Source organism: Nerophis ophidion, linkage group LG14, assembly GCF_033978795.1.
Source record: "Nerophis ophidion isolate RoL-2023_Sa linkage group LG14, RoL_Noph_v1.0, whole genome shotgun sequence".
NCBI classification, from domain to species: domain Eukaryota; kingdom Metazoa; phylum Chordata; class Actinopteri; order Syngnathiformes; family Syngnathidae; genus Nerophis; species Nerophis ophidion.
The window spans coordinates 12,665,699-12,685,283 of record NC_084624.1 but is presented as its reverse complement, the minus strand read 5'-3'; the positions used below and the strand labels follow the sequence as shown (position 1 = coordinate 12,685,283).

The following is a 19,585-nucleotide window of genomic DNA, read 5'->3' as shown; positions in this document are numbered from 1 at the left end:
TCCAGACTGTTATTGACGCAAAGTACAAAAGCCAGCATCTGTGATGGTATGGGGGTGCATTAGTGCCCAAGGCATGGGTAACTTACACATCTGTGAAGGCACCATAAATGCTGAAAGGTACATACAGGTTTTGGAATAACATATGCTGCCATCTAAGCGCCATCTTTTTCATGGACGCCCCTGCTTATTTCAGCAAGACAATGCCAAGCCACATTCAGCATGTGTTACAACAGCGTGGCTTCGTAAAAAAAGAGTGCGGGTACTTTCCTGGACCGCCTGCAGTCCAGACCTGTCTCCCATCGAAAATGTGTGGTGCATTATGAAGCGTAAAATATGACAGCAGAGACCCCGGACTGTTGAACGACTGAAGCTCTACATAAAACAAGAATAGGAAAGAATTCCACTTTCAAAGCTTCAACAATTAGTTTCCTCAGTTACCAAACGTTTATTGAGTGTTGTTAAAAGAAAAGGTGAACATGCCCTTTCCCAACTACTTTGGCACGTGTTGCAGCCATGAAATTCTAAGTTAATTATTTGTAAAAAAAATAAATAAAGTTTATGAGTTTGAACATCAAATATGTTGTCTTTGTAGTGCATTCAACTGAATATGGTTTGAAAAGGATTTGCAAATCATTGTATTCCGTTTATATTTACATCCATCACAATTTCCCAACTCATATGGAAACGGGATGTGTACATATAAACTATTATGAATGCGCTATTGACAAGTGTTGCACTGAAAATTTAGTCGTCTGAAATAGAAATTGAAACTGGGTGTTGTGATGAAATATCCACTTACTGGCGACTGCGTCTTTCGTGACGTAGCTCGCCCTAAAGATGATGAAAAAGTCGCATTCAGGTCACATTGCGTTTAGACTTAGAATCTGATCGTTTCAAATGTGACTTAATGAAGTCACATTTGAAACGATCAGATTCTAATTGGATTCAGGACTACCTACCCATGTTGCCTGAATCTGATGCCAAAAGATCAGATTGGAAGCACTTTGAAGCGTTTAGACCGGCAACGAAAACCCGATCTGTATCACTTGAGGACAAAAAAAATCCGATGTGCTGTGCAGTGTAAATAGGGTCTAAGACTGATCAATTTAGATAGACTGCTTGACTTTTTACCAAGTTTTGCATCCACACACTTGTGTGGGAGCCAGTGCCAGTGGTAGGATATGATTCTCCCATCATGAATAATTTGGAGTGGTGTGGTTATCTACCTGCTGACCAGCAGCTGCGGAGCTGGTCTGGCCTCTATTGTTGATTAGGGCTAAATAATGGATGCCCCACTGCAACCCTAGAAGCTGAGGAGAACCGGAGATAAACCGACCCGCACACAGGTAGACATGGGGCAGATAGATTTGGAGCACCGAGGGAGGCAGTATGAATTGAACAAAATTATTTTTGTTGTGATTGCACTTCCCAAGTATATGCGTGTTAATGTTTTATTTTACTACATCTGGGAAGGAATACATAAAACACCTTTCTCAGTGGCTCGCGAACTTGTTTCGTCAAGGAGCACCGCAGAAAACACTCGGCTCTCCAAGTACCACTTTAATGACGAGCATAGAAATAAAGTAGTGTAGTAGTATATACATGTATAATGTAGCGTCCCGGAAGAGTTAGTGCTGCAAGGGGTTCTGGGTATTTGTTCCGTTGTGTTTATCTTTATTTACGGTGCGGATGTTCTCCCGAAATGCGTTTTGTCATTCTTGTTTGGTGTAGGTTCACAGTGTGGAAGCATATTTGTAACAGTGTTAAAGTTGTTTTATGGCCACCCTCAGTGTGACCTGTATGGCTGCTAACCAAGTATGCCTTGCATTCACTTGCGTGTGTGAAAAGCTGTAAATATTATGGGATTACGCAAATGCAGTGCCTTTAAGGCATGCCCCCAATATTGTTGTCTGTGTTGCGATCTGCTGCTCAGACCTTCACATGTTTGTTTTTTCCACCGTTGTTTCATTCTCAGTCTGACCCGTTTATTTCCTGTTTTGTCCATCACTATGGTTACTCATTAGTTCACCTGCGACACCCGTACCGCACACCTGCTTCAGCTAATCACCCTCCTTTATAAGCCAGCCTTTTCTGTTCAGTCTTCCTCGGATCCTAATTTGACCACGCATAACTTTGACGACTCTCATTCCTTTGTATGTATTTTCTCGCTAGCTCTTACGCTAAGCCACTTTATATTCCAGCTTCCATGCTGAATGTTTTTGTTTACTCTTTTGTGTCCTCATGCCAAGTTTTAGTTTTCCTTGTGTTTATCCTAGCTTTCACGCTAGCGTCTTTTGTTTGCCTTTTCCCTTTACACCAGTGTTTTTGTTCCTAGCCTTTTTATTATTTAATAAATCCATTTATAACATACCTTGTTGTGTTCATTGCTTCGACGCATCCCTGGAAGAACCACACCGGCATTACAATGCCACACAAGCGTCACAGTCTGGGTGGAAATCGGGAGAAATTCAGGAAAATGGTTGCCCTGGGACATTTTCGGGAGGGCCACTGAAATTTGGGAGGGTTGGCAAGTATGACTGGGAGACTCAACTGATCTGCACTTCTCCTTATGTCCGTGTACCACTCCGTACAGCGTCGTTTTAAAAAGTCTTACATTTCATTTTTTGAAACCGATACCGATCATTTCCGATATTATATTTTAAAGCATTTATCGGCCGATAATATCGGCAGTCCGATATTATCGGACATCTCTAGTATTAGGCCTAAGGCAGCGGTCAGCAGCCCAAAATGCTGATAGAGCTATATTGGACCCAAATAAAAAATCGGTCTGGAACCGCACAAAATGTATAAATCTTATATAAGTGTTCAAATAAAGGCAGCACATGATGTGTCTATTAGCTATATTAGACTACTATCAAAATGACTGTGTCGCAGGCTGATGCAAATCTTGGTTGACAGAAATGTTGAAATATAATATTTATTCTACACATTGTTACAACTAGAGATGGCTTTTTTGCCGATACTCCGATATTGTCCAACTCTTAATTACCGATACCGATATATACAGTCGTGCAATTAACACATTATTATGCCTAATTTTGTTGTGATGCCCCGCTGGATGCATTAAACCATGATGTCAAACTCTGGCCCGCGGGCCAAATTTGTCCCGCCGTGTATTTTCATTTGGCCCTTGATGCAATATCAAATTAACATTAGAGCTGGTATTATACAGCGGCAGTGTTGCTGTAACACCGCATTCATCGCTAATACTCATACTTGCTAGGGGCGTGCTTTAAAGGCACTGCCTCAAGCGTCCTCTAAAACCTTTCGTCACGTCCGCTTTTCCTACGTAAAAACAGCGTGCCGGCCTAGTCACATGATATATGTGGCTTTTACACACACACACACGCTAATGTAATGCAAGCTTGGTCAACAGCCATACAGGTCACACTGAGGGTGGCCGTATAAACAACTTTAACACTGTTACAAATATGCGCCATACTGTGAACCAACACTAAATGAGAATGACAAGCAAATTTCGGGAGAACATTCGCACTGTAACACAACATAAACACAACAGAACAAATACACTGAACCCCTTGCAGCACTACCTCTTCCTGGACGCTACAATATAAAAATGTATTATTAGCCTGTGGGAGAAGTTTATTTTGATATTTACCTCAGAAGGCTGCAAATAGAAAAGAGGCATTGAATTTCTATTTAAATTTGATTTGATATACCATTGCTATTTTTTTTAATTATTATTGTTATTTGAAACTCGATTTTGCATGTCACTACAAAGTTATATAAGTCTCGCTTGTTCAATGTTCAATGCAAAACTTGTTTGGGTCCCTATTAAAAGGTTCATTTGTTCAACCTTGGCCCGCGGCTTTGTTCAGTTTAAGATTTTGGCCCACTCTGTATTTGAGTTTGACACCCCTGCATTAAACAATGTAACAAGGTTTCCCAAAATCAATCAACTTGTGAATGTGTGTGTGAATGGGTAAATGTGTGTGAATGGGTAAATGTGGAAGTATGTGTGTGAATGGGTAAATGTGGAAGTAATGTCAAAGCGCTTTGAGTACCTTAAAGGTAGAAAAGCGCTATACAAGTACAACCCATTTATTATTTATTTAACTTGAGTTATGGGGAAAAATGCCAACATGGCACTGCTATATTTATTATTGAAGTCACAAAGTGCATTATTTTTTTTAACATACCTCAAAACAGCAGCTTGGAATCTGGGACATGCTCTCCCTGAGAGAGCATGAGGAGGTTGAGGTGGGTGGGGGTGTATATTGTAGCGTCCCGGAAGAGTTAGTGCTGCAAGGGGTTCTGGGTATTTGTTCTGTTGTGTTACGGTGCGGAAGTTTTCCCGAAATGTGTTTGTCATTCTTGTTTGGTGTGGGTTCACATTCTGGCGCATATTAGTAACAGTGTTAAAGTTGTTTATACGGCCACCCTCAGTGTGTTCTGTATGGCTTTTGACCAAGTATGCGTTGCATTCACTTGTGTGTGTGAAAAGCCTTATGTGAAAAAGTATTATGCTATTGGGCCGGCACGCAAAAGCAGTACCTTTTAAGGTTTATTGGCGCTCTGTACTCCTCCCTACGTCCGTGTACACAGCGGCGTTTTAAAAAAAGTCATAAATTTTACTTTTTAAAACAGGTACCGATAATTTCCGATATTACATTTTAAAGCATTTATCGGCCGATAATATCGGACATCCCTAACCGAGACCCTTTTAGGTCCGCATGGCTTTATAACATTCACCAACTGAGGAGAGTCCTAATGGTTTAAAACAGGAAAAATATTTTTAAAAATGGCTTCCATTTTTCAGTGTGCGGCCCTCAGTGGAAAATTTTTGACAACCAATAATTAATCTTAATTTTTTAATTTTATAATGGTTATAATTTTATAGAATATAAAGCTGAATTAATAAGAAGATGGATACATTGTTAAATACACTTCCAGCAGAAACAAGGACGTTATTACCAATTAGTTTGCCTTTTTGAAGCAATACTTGACCCTTTTTTGTCGTGCATCACATGGCTCACCCTCGGCGTGTTTCATTGGCCGTGATTGCGTACTCTCAAAGTGTCATGTCAGCGGTCTGATGGATGTGTGGTCATGTCAGCCTGTCCAGCGTGTCTGCGGTGGTTGGAGAGACCTTGGCGACGCCGTGGTCAGTGCAGTATTTCACCAGCCTGATGGAGGACCTGGGCCTTCAGCAGCAAGACCTGGTCCAGCTGCTACACATCTTCAAGCCCCAGGGCAGGGACTCTCCTACACACCCCGCAAAGGACGGGCCCTTGTAATTGCTTCCACCAAATAAAGGTATATTTTCCATTTCAAACTACCTTGTGGCTTTTAATTTCATCAAAGTCATGGGCTCCCTCAGAGTGCCGCATGTAGCGCAGTTTACCGTATTTCCGCTACATAAACAACACCCGCTAGACCAGGGGTCGGCAACCTTTACCACTCAAAGAGCCAATTTGACCCGTTTCACAAAAAAAAGACGATAATGGGACCCGCAACCGTTCTCGCTGATATCTGCTGATGGTCATCCAGATAACAATAATAAGGGCGTGCTATGAAGCCATTTCCTTTGACGCCTACTACACCATGTACAAACAGCTTGCCGGCTCAGTAACATGTTGTACGTGGTTTCCGCTGATACGTGTACACGACTGCAAGGCATATAGTCAACAGCCATACAGGTTACACTGACGGTTGTTATAAAAATAACTAACACTTTTACTAATATGCGCGACGCTGTGAACCCACACCAAAAAAGAATGACAAACACATTTCCGGAGAACATCCTCACAGTAACACAACATAAACGCAACATAACAATTACCCAGAATCCCAAGCATCCATGACGCATGCAGGCTATATTTTACACCCCGCTAGCACCAAACCCCGAATTCCCCCCGCCCCTCTATGCGTCGATTGAGGTGGGCGGGGTTGGGGGCGCGGGGGTGTATAATATAGCCTGGAAGTGTCATGGATGCTTGGGATTCTGGGTAATTGTTATGTTGTGTTACTTTGTGGATGTTCTCTTGAAATGTGTTTGTCATTCTTGTGTGGTGTGAGTTCACCGTGTGGCGCATATTAGTAAGAGTGTTAAGGTTGTTTATATCACAACCGTCAGTGTAATCTGTATGGCTGTTGACTATATAAATGGGTTGTACTTGTATAGCGCTTTTCTACCTTCAAGGTACTCAAAGCGCTTTGACACTACTTCCACATTCACCCATTCACACACTGATGGAGGGAGCTGCCATGCAAGGCGCTAACCAGCACCCATCAGGAGGAAGGGTGAAGTGTCTTGCTCAGGACACAACGGACGTGACGAGTTTGGTACTAGGTGGGGATTGAACCAGGGACCCTCGAGTTGCGCATGACCACTCTTCCGCCACGCCGATATGCCTTGCAATCTCGTACGTATGACAATAGAAACAGCGACATGCACGCGTACGGCCGGCACGCAGATAGCATGGCGTAAAGGCGGGCGATGATATGTTGTAGATGACGTCAAAAGTAATGCCATCACGGCACGCCCTTAATAATGTAGTCCGAGTGACAATCGGAGAATGTTAACCCCGGGTGATGTCCGGGAGAGGAACCAAAATCCGGAAACCCCCCGAAACGATCGGGGGGTCGGCGATTATGCAGCTGAGCAATGTGCAGCTGAGCCGCATCAGAGCGGCCGAAGAGCCGCGGGTTGCCGACCCCTGCACTAGACGATCACAGCCCCTCCCTCACGAATGTTGGTGCGTGCGCACCAGCAGCAGACGGTACGGTAAAAAAACAGGGAAAAAAACATCTCCCTCACTGTGTCTGCGCACGGCGGCCATCTTTGAAATGCTTTTCAGCGCAGTGGTTCTTTGAAGGCTAATAAAATCAAAACCATAGCAGTAATTAAAACTGTTTCATCAACTTTTAATCAGAAGGGTTCACTCTCTCTCCTGTGGTAGTTTGAAGCCGACACGACAAACACGCTCAGAGGAGATAATGTTTGAAAAAAGGTGACTGGTTTTTACAAAACTTTGGTTTTGAAGGGGGAATTGCAAACTTCCTGTTGATTTTTGCTGAAGGATGTCAGTGTATCAAATCTAGGTCTAAGACCTACATAGAAATGTTTGTTTCATGTCGCTCCAACATTCCTACTGGAAGTTACAGGCAGTTTTGTCTGTTTTCTTCCTAAGAGCAGTTTTGTCTGTGTTTTATTCGTAGGGGGCGCTAAAGCGCAATTTTGAGTTTTGGGGTTAGGTTTTTTGATTAGATCGCAATTTTCGCCAGTCCTGATGTGTGTGTCCAGTTTGGTGAGTTTTGAAGCATCTTAAGGGGGTCAAATTACAGCTCAAAGAGGCAAAGGTGAGTGTTTTTACAAAACTTTTGTTTTGAAGGGGGAATTGCAAACTTCCTGTTGAGTTTTCCTGAAGGATGTCGGTGTATGAAATCTAGGTCTAAGTGAGACCTACATAGAGGTTTTTGTTTCATGACGCTACGACATTCCTACTGGAAGTTACAGGCAGTTTTGTTTGTTTTCTTCCTAGGAGTAGTTTTGTCTGTGTTTTATTCGTAGAGGGGGCTAAAGCGCAATTTTGAGTTTTGGGGTTAGGTTTTTTGATTAGATCGCATTTTTCGCCAGTCCTGATGTGTGTGTCCAGTTTGGTGAGTTTTGAAGCATATTAAGGGGGTCAAATTACAGCTCAAAGAGGCAAAGGTGAGTGTTTTTACAAAACTTTTGTTTTGAAGGGGGAATTGCAAACTTCCTGTTGAGTTTTCCTGAAGGATGTTGGTGTATGAAATCTAGGTCTAAGTGAGACCTACATAGAGGTTTTTGTTTCATGACGCTACGACATTCCTACTGGAAGTTACAGGCAATTGTGTCCGTGTTTTTTTTCCTAGGAGCAGTTTTGTCTGTTTTATTCTCGTTTGTGGCGTCGTTCCCGGCTCACCGCTCGCTCTCCGCCATCCAACGTGCCCTGCCTCTCTGTTGGACCATCGGCTCCGCCTCTCCACACCAACTTTTTGCAGTCGTTGCAAATTGCCAGTTTTTTATCCGTCAGAGACACTTTAAAATTAATCCCACACCGTAGACATGGTGTCGTTAGTCAGTCATTGAGCGAGCTCGCTTTTTAGCCACAGCTACAGCACCGGCAACAACACACTCTTGTTGATGTCGTCAAGCGTCGCCAGTCAACTCCTGTGTTGTGTGTGGGAGAGGGGAGGTGCTGCTGACTTGGAGACACAGCGTCCGCGTTTTACCGGATATGTACCGCTCCGTACAGCGGCGTTTTAAAAAGTAATACATTTTACTTTTTGAAACTGATTCCGATCATTTCCGGTGTCACATTTTAAAGCATTCTCCGATATTATCGGACATCTCTACTTGTTCATACTCAAGTCACCAAATGTAAATGGAAGATTGTTGGCTTTTTGGATGGTTATTTATTGGGTTTTATGGGCGTAATAAACAGGCATGTGATTTTTCCGTCTAAAATCGGAATTATGTCTTTTTTAATCTCGGGGGGAAAAAAAAATTATCTTCCGTTTTTCCGTTTTTTTTTTTACCCCAAGTCAAGATTCGTTTACTTGCCGATACGTCTTTTGTAATCGAGACGCAGCTTATATTACGCCGTAGTTGATCGGTCGATATGTTCCTTGTGACCAATCGGGACATCTGTTATGAATAATGACGTTATCACCGCCATTTTCCAAATGTAAACGATGTCTGTTCTGGAGAGAAAGGACGCTTCACGAGTAAAAGAAATTGATAAACATGTCAAAAATAAGTTTCAATGGGACTGGATCAGGGGTGTCAAACTCAAATACAGAGTGGGCCAAAATTTAAAACTGAACAAAGCCGCGGGCCAAGGTTGAACAAGTTAACCTTTTAATAGGGACCCAAACAAGTTTTACATTGAATATTGAACAAGCAAGGTTTATATAACTTTATATTGACGGGAAAAATCATCCAGTTTCAAATAATAATGAAAAAATATCAATGGCATATCAACAAAAATTTTAATAAACATTGAATGCCTCTTTTCTATTTTGCAGCCTTCTGAGTTAAATATGAACATAGACTTTTTTCCACAGGCTAATAATACATTTGAAAATAAATTAACAATAATGAATGAATCAAACATACAAGCCTTGAAGTAGCAAGAGAAAGTGCATGAATAAAATGTTAATTATTGCTCAGTTTGCTACACTGATTTGCTTTAACACTGAATGTGGAACAAACAACGCTTATATAACTTAATAGTGCAAAATCAACGTTCAAAAAATAAACGATAGAACATCAATGGCATATTAAATAAAATTTAAATAAAAATGTAATGCCTCTTTTCTTTTTGCAGCCTTCTAAAGTAAATATCAACATTAACTTTTTCCACAGGCTAATACATTTGAAAATTAAATAACAGTGAGGTGGGCAGGGGTGTATATTGTAGCATCCTGGAAGAGTTAGTGCTGCAAGGGATTCTGTGTATATGTTCTGTTGTGTTACAGTGTAGATGTTCTCCCGAAATGTGTTTGTCATTCTTGTTTGGTGTGGGTTCACAGTGTGGCGCACATTTGTAACAGTGTTAAAGTTGTTGATACCGCCACCCTCAGTGTGACCCGTATGGCTGTTGACCAAGTATGCCTTGCATTCACTTAGGTGTGCTTACGAGCCGCTTACATTATGTGACTGGGTCGGCACGCTGTTTGTATGGAGGAAAAGTGGACGTGACGCCCCCGATATTGTTGTCCGAGTGGAAAGCGGGAGGAATTCTGGAGAATGGTTGTCCCGGGAGATTTTCGGGAGGGGCACTGAACTTTGGGAGTCTCCCGGGAAAATCGGGAGGGTTGGCATGTATGAGTATTAGCAGTGAATGCGGTGTTCTAGCGGTACCGCCGCTGTATGATAGCGCCGGGCCAGCTCTAATGTTGATTTGATATTGCCTCAAGGGCCAAATGAAATTACACGGCGGGCCAGAGTTTGACACCCATGGATTGGATGGAAAGGGAAATCACTGATACTGTTGGGAAGAAGGAAGTTACGACTTTGTTCGGCGATTTTATTCGTAAAATCGATCGTCCCGGAAAAGTTTTGTGCACGTGGTGTCATGATAATATTGACTATGGATCACGAGGTTTCAAGGCTTTGGAAGTACATGCGAAAAGCTAAAAACTTATGAAACAACTTGAAGCGAGGAAAACAAACTTTTCACTAGCTGGTACTCTTGGATGTGAGCAAGCCTTACGGACTTCATCCTTTGTTTACATGGACAACTGCCGTAGACATCGGGAGGAAAGATCCACCCAAACAACCCACTTCAGTTGCAGACAGGGTAGTTAATAATGAGGTAAGCCAAATACAGAGTGGGACAAAATTTAAAACCAAACAAAGCCGCGGGCCCAGGTTGAACAAATGAACCTTTTAATAGGGACCCAAACAAGTTTTGCATTGAACATTGAACAAGCAAGGCTTATATAACTTTATAGTGACATACAAAATCCAGTTTCAAATAATAATAATAATAATTAAAAGATTTCAATGGCATATCAAATACAATTTAAATACAAATTTAATGCCTCTTTTCTATTTGCAGCCTTCTGAGGTAAATATCAAGATACATTGTAGCGTCCCGAAAGAGTTAGTGCTGCAAGTGGTTCTGGGTATTTGTTCTGTTGTGTTTATGTTATGTTACAGTGCAGATGTTCTTCCAAAATGTGTTTGTCATTCTTGTTTGGTGTGAGTTCACAGTGTGGCGCATATTTGTAACAGTGTTCAAGTTGTTTATACGGCCACCCTCAGTGTGACCTGTATGGCTGTTGACCAAGTATGCCTTGCATTCACTTAAGTGTGTGTAATAGCCGCATATATTATGCGAGTGGGCCTGCACGCTGTTCGTATGGAGGAAATGCGGACGTGACGACAGGATTTAGAGAATGCTAAAGGCGGTGCCTTTAAGGCACGCCCTCAATATTGTTGTCCGGGTGAAAATCGGGAGAATGCTGGCTCCGGGACATTTTCGGAAGGGGCACTGAACTTCGGGAGGATTGGCAAGTGTGAGAAATTGCGGCGTTACAGCGGCACCGCTGCTGTGTAATAACGGCGGGCCAGCTGTAATGTTAATTTGATGTTGCCTCAAGGGCCAAATTAAATAAGTTTGACACCCATGAGGTAAGCTAAAAAATATTTGCTTGCGAAATACGCATGTTTGTTTTAAATATTAACCAATTACTGCTTTGCGAAATATAAATGGGTTTTTCTAAAAATAAAAAGCCACGTGAAAATATATTATGAAATTACAGAAATTCAAAGAGTCGCATTATTGATTCCAGTTGACAATTTTTTGGAAATAAATTTGCATATAATACTATTTTGTAATATTAAGTTCTTATGTAGTCTCTTGAAACAATATTGTCAGTGGTGGAACAATCTTGAAGGTAAATATTTTCACACTTGTTTCATGCAATATGTCAAGTGTCCTCACATTATTATTATTTCCTATTTTCAAATATGAGTAAACCATACTAAACATGTTTAATTATTTTCATAAATGTATATCCTATTTGGGTGAAAATAATTAATTGTTTACATTTGGTATTTTAATTCACGGTGGCAGAGGGGTTAGTGCGTCTGCCTCACATTACGAAGTTCCTGCAGTCCTGGGTTCAAATCCAGGCTCGGGATCTTTCTGTGTGGAGTTTGCATGTTCTCCCCGTGAATGCGTGGGTTCCCTCCGGGTACTCCGGCTTCCTCCCACTTCCAAAGACATGCACCTGGGGATAGGTTGATTGGCAACACTAAATTGGCCCTAGTGTGTGAATGTGAGTGTGAATGTTGTCTGTCTATCTGTGTTGGCCCTGCGATGAGGTGGCGACTTGTCCAGGGTGTACCCTGCCTTCCGCCCGATTGTAGCTGAGATAGGCGCCAGCGCCCCCCGCGACCCCGAAAGGGAATAAGCGGTAGAAAATGGATGGATGGATGGATGTGTGAAGTGAACTGAAGCAATGTGGTAATACTGTAAATAAACCGTAGATAATAACACTGATCATTGTGACACCTGTGGATGTGAAATGAACACAAGATGTAAATATTAATGACTAAATACTGTTGGGACTGAACCATATAAAGCAGGGGTCACCAACCTTTTTGAAAGCAAGAGTTACTTCTGGGGCACTGATTAATGCGAAGGGCTACCAGTTTGATACACACTTAAATAAATTGCCAGAAATAGCCAATTTGCTCAATTTACCTTTAATAAATAAATCTATATATATAAAAAATGGGTATTTCTGTCTGTCATTCTGTCGTACTTTTTTTTTCCTTTTACGGAACGTTTTTTGTAGAGAATAAATGATGAAAAAAAACACTTAATTGAACAGTTTAAAAGAGGAGAAAACAGGAAAAAAAAAGAAAATTAAATTTTTAACCATAGTTTATCTTTAATTTCAAGTCTTTGAAATTCAAAATTCAACCGAAAAAAAGAAGAGAATTTTTTTGAAAAAATTTAAAAAATAATTCATGGAATATCATTAGTATTTTTTCCTGATTAAGATTAGTTTTAGAATTTTGATGACATGTTTTAAATAGGTTAAAATCCATTCTGCAGTTTGTTAGAATATATAACAAATTGGACCAAACTATACGTCTAACAAAGACAAATCATTATTTCTTCTAGACTTTCCAGAACAAAAGTTTTAAAAGATATTCAAAAAACTTTGAAATAAGATTTAAATTTGATTCTACAGATTTTTTAGATTTGCCAGAATATTTTGGGGGGAATTTTAATCATAATAAGTTTGAAGAAATATCTCACAAATATTCTTCATCGAAAAAACAGAAGCTAAAATGAAGAATTTAATCAAAATGTATTTATTATTCTTTACAATAAAAAAAAATACTTGAACATTGATTTAAATTGTCAGGAAAAAAGAGGAAGGAATTTAAAAGGTATATGTGTTTAAAAATCCTAAAATCATTTTAAGGTTGTATTTTTTCTCTAAAATTGTCTTTCTGAAAGTTATAAGAAGCATAGTAAAAAAATAAATGAATTTATTTCAACAAGTCTTTAAAATATTTACTTGGATTTTCAAATTCTATTTGAGTTTTGTCTCTCAGAATTAAAAATGTCGAGCAAAGCGTGACCAGCTTGCTAGTAAATAAATACAATTTTAAAAAATAGAGGCAGCTCACTGGTAAGTGCTGCTATTTGAGCTATTTTTAGAACAGGGTGACTCATCTGGTCTTTACGGGCGACCTGGTCCCCGCGGGCACCGCGTTGGTGACCCCTGATATAGTGATTCATTAGGATAATTGGGGTATGTATGTTCTATTAATTATGTTTTCATGTCTTTAAACACAAAAATATTTTCTTCAAATGGTGCTGTCTTTGTTAATTTTAGCATGTTAATTGGTGAAAAGGAAGTTTTTTCAGTTTTTTTCATTGTAGTCAAATCACATGCCTGAATAAAGGGCCTTACATTATTTAAGTGGACTTTTGTTTACATTTGTTTAATATTTAGAATGCATTAAAATGCATCATCGTGTCTTTCATTATGATTGTGAACGATAGGCAACATTCCAAAAAAAGTGCAGTTACCCTTTTAAGACGCTATTTTTTTACAGGAACAACTATAATTGTGTTTACATGCAGTACTGTAAACTGTTCTCTTTAGTGAAATACTGCCTGGCAACAGAATTTTACTGTAAAATCTTTGCACTTTGTTTTACAGTGTACACAACATCAGCACATGTAAGGTAAGACACGTGCACATGATATCATGTTTAATGTTGGCAGAGGTCTGAATGTGTCCAAATAAATCACACCCTGCAGGACTGTCATGCCATCGAGACTTTTCTGTCCTTCAGTGGTTTCGCTGCCAACAATGAAGGATAGAAAACTCCTGCAGACTTCCTGCACATGCCACTTTATGGCATTTGTTATAGGGCCTTGCTATCAATCCGTGTGCCTGGAAATATTTGATTTAGACCAGCTGGTGCATACGACAAAACGTTTTAGTTTTTTTTCCTGTTTGGCACAAGTGATGGAACTTGGGCAGATTAGAGATGTGATTGGCAGCTTGCATAGCAGAACACCGACTTCTGTTTTTTTTTTATACCACTCAATCAGTACATTGTACAAACCCCGTTTCCATACGAGTTGGGAAATTGTGTTAGATGTAAATATAAACGGAATACAATGATTTGCAAATCCTTTTCAACCCATATTCAATTGAATGCACTACAAAGACAAGATATTTGATGTTCAAACTCACAAACTATTTTTTTTTTGCAAATAATAATTAACTTAGAATTTCATGGCTGCAACACGTGCCAAAGTAGTTGGGAAAGGGCATGTTCACCACTGTGTTACATCACCTTTTTTTTCAACAACACTCAATAAACGTTTGGGAACTGAGGAAACTAATTGTTGAAGCTTTGAAAGTGGAATTCCTTACCATTCTTGTTTTATGTAGAGCTTCAGTCGTTCAACAGTCCGGGGTCTCCGCTGTCGTATTTTACGCTTCATAATGCGCCACACATTTTCAATGGGAGACAGGTCTGGACTGCGGGCGGGCCAGGAAAGTACCCGCACTCTTTTTTTTTTGCAAAGCCACGCTGTTGTAACACGTGCTGAATGTGGCTTGGCATTGTCTTGCTGAAATAAGCAGGGGCGTCTATGAAAAAAACGGCGCTGAGATGGCAGCATATGTTGTTGCAAAACCTGTATGTACCTTTCAGCATTAATGGTGCCTTCACAGATGTGTAAGTTACCCATGCCTTGGGCACTAATGCACCGCCATACCATCACTGATGCTGGGTTTGAACTTTGCGTCGATAACAGTATGGATGGTTCGCTTCCCCTTTTGTCCGGATGACACAATGTCGAATATTTCCAAAAACAATTTGAAATGTGGACTCGTCAGACCACAGAACACATTTCCACTTTGCATCAGTCCATCTTAGGTGATCTCGGGCCCAGAGAAGCCGGCGGCGTTTCTGGATGTTGTTGATAAATGCCTTTCGCTTTGCATAGTAGAGCTTTAACTTGTACTTACAGATGTAGCGACAAACTGTATTTAGTGACAGTGGTTTTATGAAGTGTTCCTTAGCCCATGTGGTGATATCCTTTAGAGATTGAAAAAGTTTTATTTTGGTTTCATCTGACCACATGACATTCTCCCAATCCTCTGCTGTATCATCCATGTATCCATTTTGGTATAAACTCAACTCGTCGTGTTTGGAGGAAGAAGAATACTGAGTTGCATCCCAAGAACACCACACCTACTGTGAAGCATGGGGGTGGAAACATCATGCTTTGGGGCTGTTTTTCTGCTAAGGGGACAGGACGATTGATCCGTGTTAAGGAAAGAATGAATGGGGCCATGTATCGTGAGATTTTGAGCCAAAACCTCCTTCCATCAGTGAGAACTTTGAAAGGTTGACCAAATACTTATTTTCCACCATAATTTACAAATAAAATCTTTAAAATTCCTACAATGTGAATTTTTTCTTCACATTCTGTCTCTCAGAGTTGAAGTGTACCTATGATGAAAATTACAGACCTCTGTCATCATTTTAAGTGGGAGAACTTGCACAATCTGTGGCTGACTAAATACTTTTTTGCCCCACTGTATATTATTTCCACTCTTTCAGGGACCACACAAATTGATGTGATGGGCCAGATCTGGGCCCCGGACCTTGAGTTAAACAATTAATGTAAATTAGAGCTGCCAAATGATATTTTGAAATCGGATTAATCACTTTTGAATTGTGGTTGATTACCGTAAATCAGGGGTAGGGAACCTATGGCTCGCGAGCTCTTTTGATGACTGCATCTGACTCCTGGATAAATCCGAGCTGACATTGCTTAACACAATAAGTAATGAATAATTCCACTTGTAATCACAGTATTAAAAATAACGTTAAATATATAAAAATGCTCATGCGATTGAATCCATCCATCCTTTTTTCTACCGCACCTGTTCAAGAAGTTGCCTTAAGGGTAAGAAATAATTTATTTATTATATGTTAGTGTAGGGCTAGCCCTCTTGGGGGTTCTTCAACAAGGCCCAGGTGGGCCATTTACACACCTGTCGCTGATTTCGAGGCCGGTCCTGGCAACACCCCGCTTCGCTGCCGACCCGCAGGCCACGCCCCCTCCTAAATTAGCTTCAGAATAACAACGTTATAACAAAGAATAAGAAACCTATTATATTCTAGAAATGTTTGTCTTACTTAAAAATGCACACTTTTAGTTGTTTTCAGTGTTAAAAATCTATTATATGGCTCTTACGTAAATACATTTTAAAATATTTGGCTTCTTGGCTCTCTCAGCCAAAAAGGTTCCCGACCCCTACCATAAATAATTGATTTGATTATCCATGATTATTATTCATACTTTTTTGTTTCATCTGACATGGACATGGACACAGATAAGACCTTCTGGAGGAAAGTTCTGTGGTCATATTAAACAAAAAAATTGAGCTGTTTGTCCTCAATAACCAGCAATATGTTTGAAGGAGAAAAGGTGAGGCCTTTAATTCCAGGAACACCACACCTACCGTCTAGAATGGTGGTGGAAATATTATGCTCTGGGTTTGTTTTGCTGCCAATGGAACTGGTGCTTTGCAGAAAGTAAATGGGACAATGAAATTCTTCAGGACAACCTAAAACCAGGCTAGATAGATAATAATAATGATAATAAGAATAATAATACAACCTACTCAGTGGCCTAGTGGTTAGAGTGTCCACCCTGAGATTAGTTCAAACCCCGGCCGAGTCATACCAAAGACTATAAAAATGGGACCCATTACCTCCCTGCTTGGCACTCAGCATCAGGTGTTGGAATTGGGGGTTGAATCACCCAAAAATATTCCCCGGGCGCGGCCAACGCTGCTGATCACTGCTCCCCTCACCTCCCAGGGGGTGATCAAGGGTGATGTGTCAAATTCAAACAATAATTTCGCCACACTGAGCGTGTGTGTGACAATCATTGGTACTTTAATTTTTGTTGAAGGTTTTTCCCCAAAGTCCTGACTTAAAGGTGTGGACAATGCTGAAGAAACAAGTCCAATATCAGAAAACCAACACATTTAGCCGAATTGCACCAATTTTGTCAAAAGGAATGGTCAAATAATTCAACCAGAAGCTTGTGGATGGCTACCAAAAGCGCCTTATTGCCGTGAAACTTGCCGAAGGAACATGTAACCAAATATTAACAATATTGTATGTCATACTTGCCAACCTTGAGACCTCCGATTTCGGGAGGTTGGGGGGTGGGATCATGGTCGGGGGTGGGGCGGAGGTGTGGTTTGGGGGCGTGGTTGGTGCGGGGGGTGTGGTTAAGAGGGGAGGAATGTATTTACAGCCAATTCACCAACTTGAGTATTTCATATATATTTCATATATATATATGTGTGTGTGTGTATGAAATACTTAACTATCAGTGAATTCTAGCTATATTTATTTATTTTTTTCCTATATATACTGTATATAAATAAAAGAAGTAGTTGAATTTCAGACGGCACCTATCAAATACACAGTAATAAAAACACAGTTGTTCTACTAACTGTACTGTGCTTGCTGGTTACTAAAAAAAACAAAAAAAATACACTTACATTTCACTATTTGAGTAACGTCACTTCCGAGTTTCCAGAAGATGGCGCCACTATGTGCTTTCCCCTGCCATCTCTCGCTGTCAGCGTTGTTCGTCTTTGTGTTGTTTGCATCTATTTTCGTCTATGTCAGCTCACTCCTTGTGTATGACTGCCAAACACTGTTGGATCTTTGCCCCTCTCCCACTGATATGATCAACTTCGCGGTTGGTTTTTCGACGTCCCAGTCAGCTTTTTCACCGGGCCGAATTCCTGCCTTCCTTTCTTGCCTAGTGGCTCCTCTCCCCCGCCACCTGCGGGCTGTGTGTCGGGCCCCACCTGGATTAGCTGCGCCCTTGGACATTCCGACCCCCGCCAGGTTCGGTCTTGTGAACGCAAGATCTTTGACAAACAAAACTTTTATCCCGAAGGATTTCTTCACTTCTTCACTTCACTTTAAATGCCGTCAGATCCGCCTTCAATTCTCCTTTTCAGGCTTCGAACTGTGCATGTTTGAGCTGGAGGGGGCGTGGCCTCCAGCTCCGGCTAAATTTCCGGAGATTTTCGGGAGAAAATTTCTTCCGGGAGGTTTTCGGGAGAGGCGCTGAATTTCGGGAGTCTCCCGGAAAATCCGGGAGGGTTGGCAATTATGCTGTTTGTATACTTTTGACCCGGCAGATTGGCTCACATTTTCATTAGACCCATAATAAGTTCATTAAAGAACCAAACTTCATGAATTTTATTTTGTGACTGACAAGTATGTGCTCCAATCGGTAGGTTGCGTGTTCAAACCCCAGGCTGAGTCATGACTATAAAAATGGGACCCATTACCTCCCCGGATGTCCCCAACTGATGCACAGGCCAGCGGTCCACTCCAGGTCCCGACTCTGGACAGCCAGCACTTCATTCATGGCCACAAAAAATAAAAATAAAAAAATTTAAATAGAAATTTACAATATATAATAGAAAATTTAAATAAAAACATAAAAAACACTAGATAAACACTAGATAGGGGTGGGGTTGGGGACATGGCCAAGAGACAGGAGCAGACCCAATAAAGCAACCAAAAATTGCTCACAACCTACTAAGTGTCCGCCCTGATATCGGTAGGTTGTGAGTTCAAACCCCGGCCAAGTCATACCAGACTATAAAAATGGGACCCATTACCCCCCCAGATGTCTCCAACCGATGCAGAGGCGAGCTGTCCACCCCGGTCCTGACACCGGACAGCCAGCACTTCATCCATGGCCACAAAAAAAAGGTAAAAATTAAAAATAGAAACTTAGAATATATAATAGAAAATTAAAATAGAAATCAGGAAAAACACTAAATAGGGTGGGAGGGGAACATGACTAAGAGACAGGAGCAGACCCAACAAAGCAACCAAGCATGCTTATAACATTGCTCATAGCCTACTCAGTGTCCAACCTGTGATCGGTAGGTTGTGAGTTCAAACCCTGGCCGAGTCATACCAAAGACTATAAAAATTACCTCCCTCCTTGGTACTCAGCATCAAGGGTTGGAAATTGGGGTTGAATCAGCAAAAAAAATTCCCGGGCGCGGCCACCGCTGCTGCTCACTGCTCTCCTCACCTCCCGGAGGGGTGAACAAGGAGATGGGTCAAATGCAGAGGACAAATTCCACCACACCTAGTGTGTGTGTGACAATCATTGGGGCGCCATATCGGTTGGTAGAGTGGCTGTGCCAGCAACTTGAGGGTTCCAGGTTCGATCCCCGCTTCCGCCATCCTAGTCACTGCCGTTGTGTCCTTGGGCAAGACACTTTACCCACCTGCTCCCAGGGCCACCCACCTGCTCCCAGGGCCACCCACACTGATTTAACTTAGATATTGGGTTTCACTATGTAAAAGCGCTTTGAGTCACTAGAGAAAAGCGCTATATAAATATACTTCACTTTAACTAATCCCCCAAAAAATAAGAGTTGTAAAAATGATTGGAAACTCAAGACAGCCATGACATTATGTCCTTCATAAGTTTAGACAAAATTTTGACTA

The 19,585-nt window shown here is 41.0% G+C and overlaps 1 protein-coding gene across 3 annotated transcripts in view; it reads left to right on the top strand.

Annotated features, from left to right (window-relative positions):
• Positions 1-19,585, top strand: part of rpap2 (RNA polymerase II associated protein 2) — a 100,660-nt gene that overhangs the window by 38,292 nt on the left and 42,783 nt on the right. Inside the window, exons 12-13 of one of the 3 annotated variants that reach the window (XM_061919863.1) lie at positions 13,708-13,732; positions 13,809-14,317. The exons of 1 other annotated variant lie outside the window; for it this stretch is intronic. In XM_061919863.1, the coding sequence (XP_061775847.1) occupies positions 13,708-13,732; positions 13,809-13,871 (88 nt within the window). In that variant the 3' untranslated portion in view covers positions 13,872-14,317. Of the gene's footprint in view, positions 1-5,098; positions 5,299-13,707; positions 13,733-13,808; positions 14,318-19,585 lie in introns of those variants that run through there. One more of the 3 variants, XM_061919861.1, reaches the window with a different exon arrangement.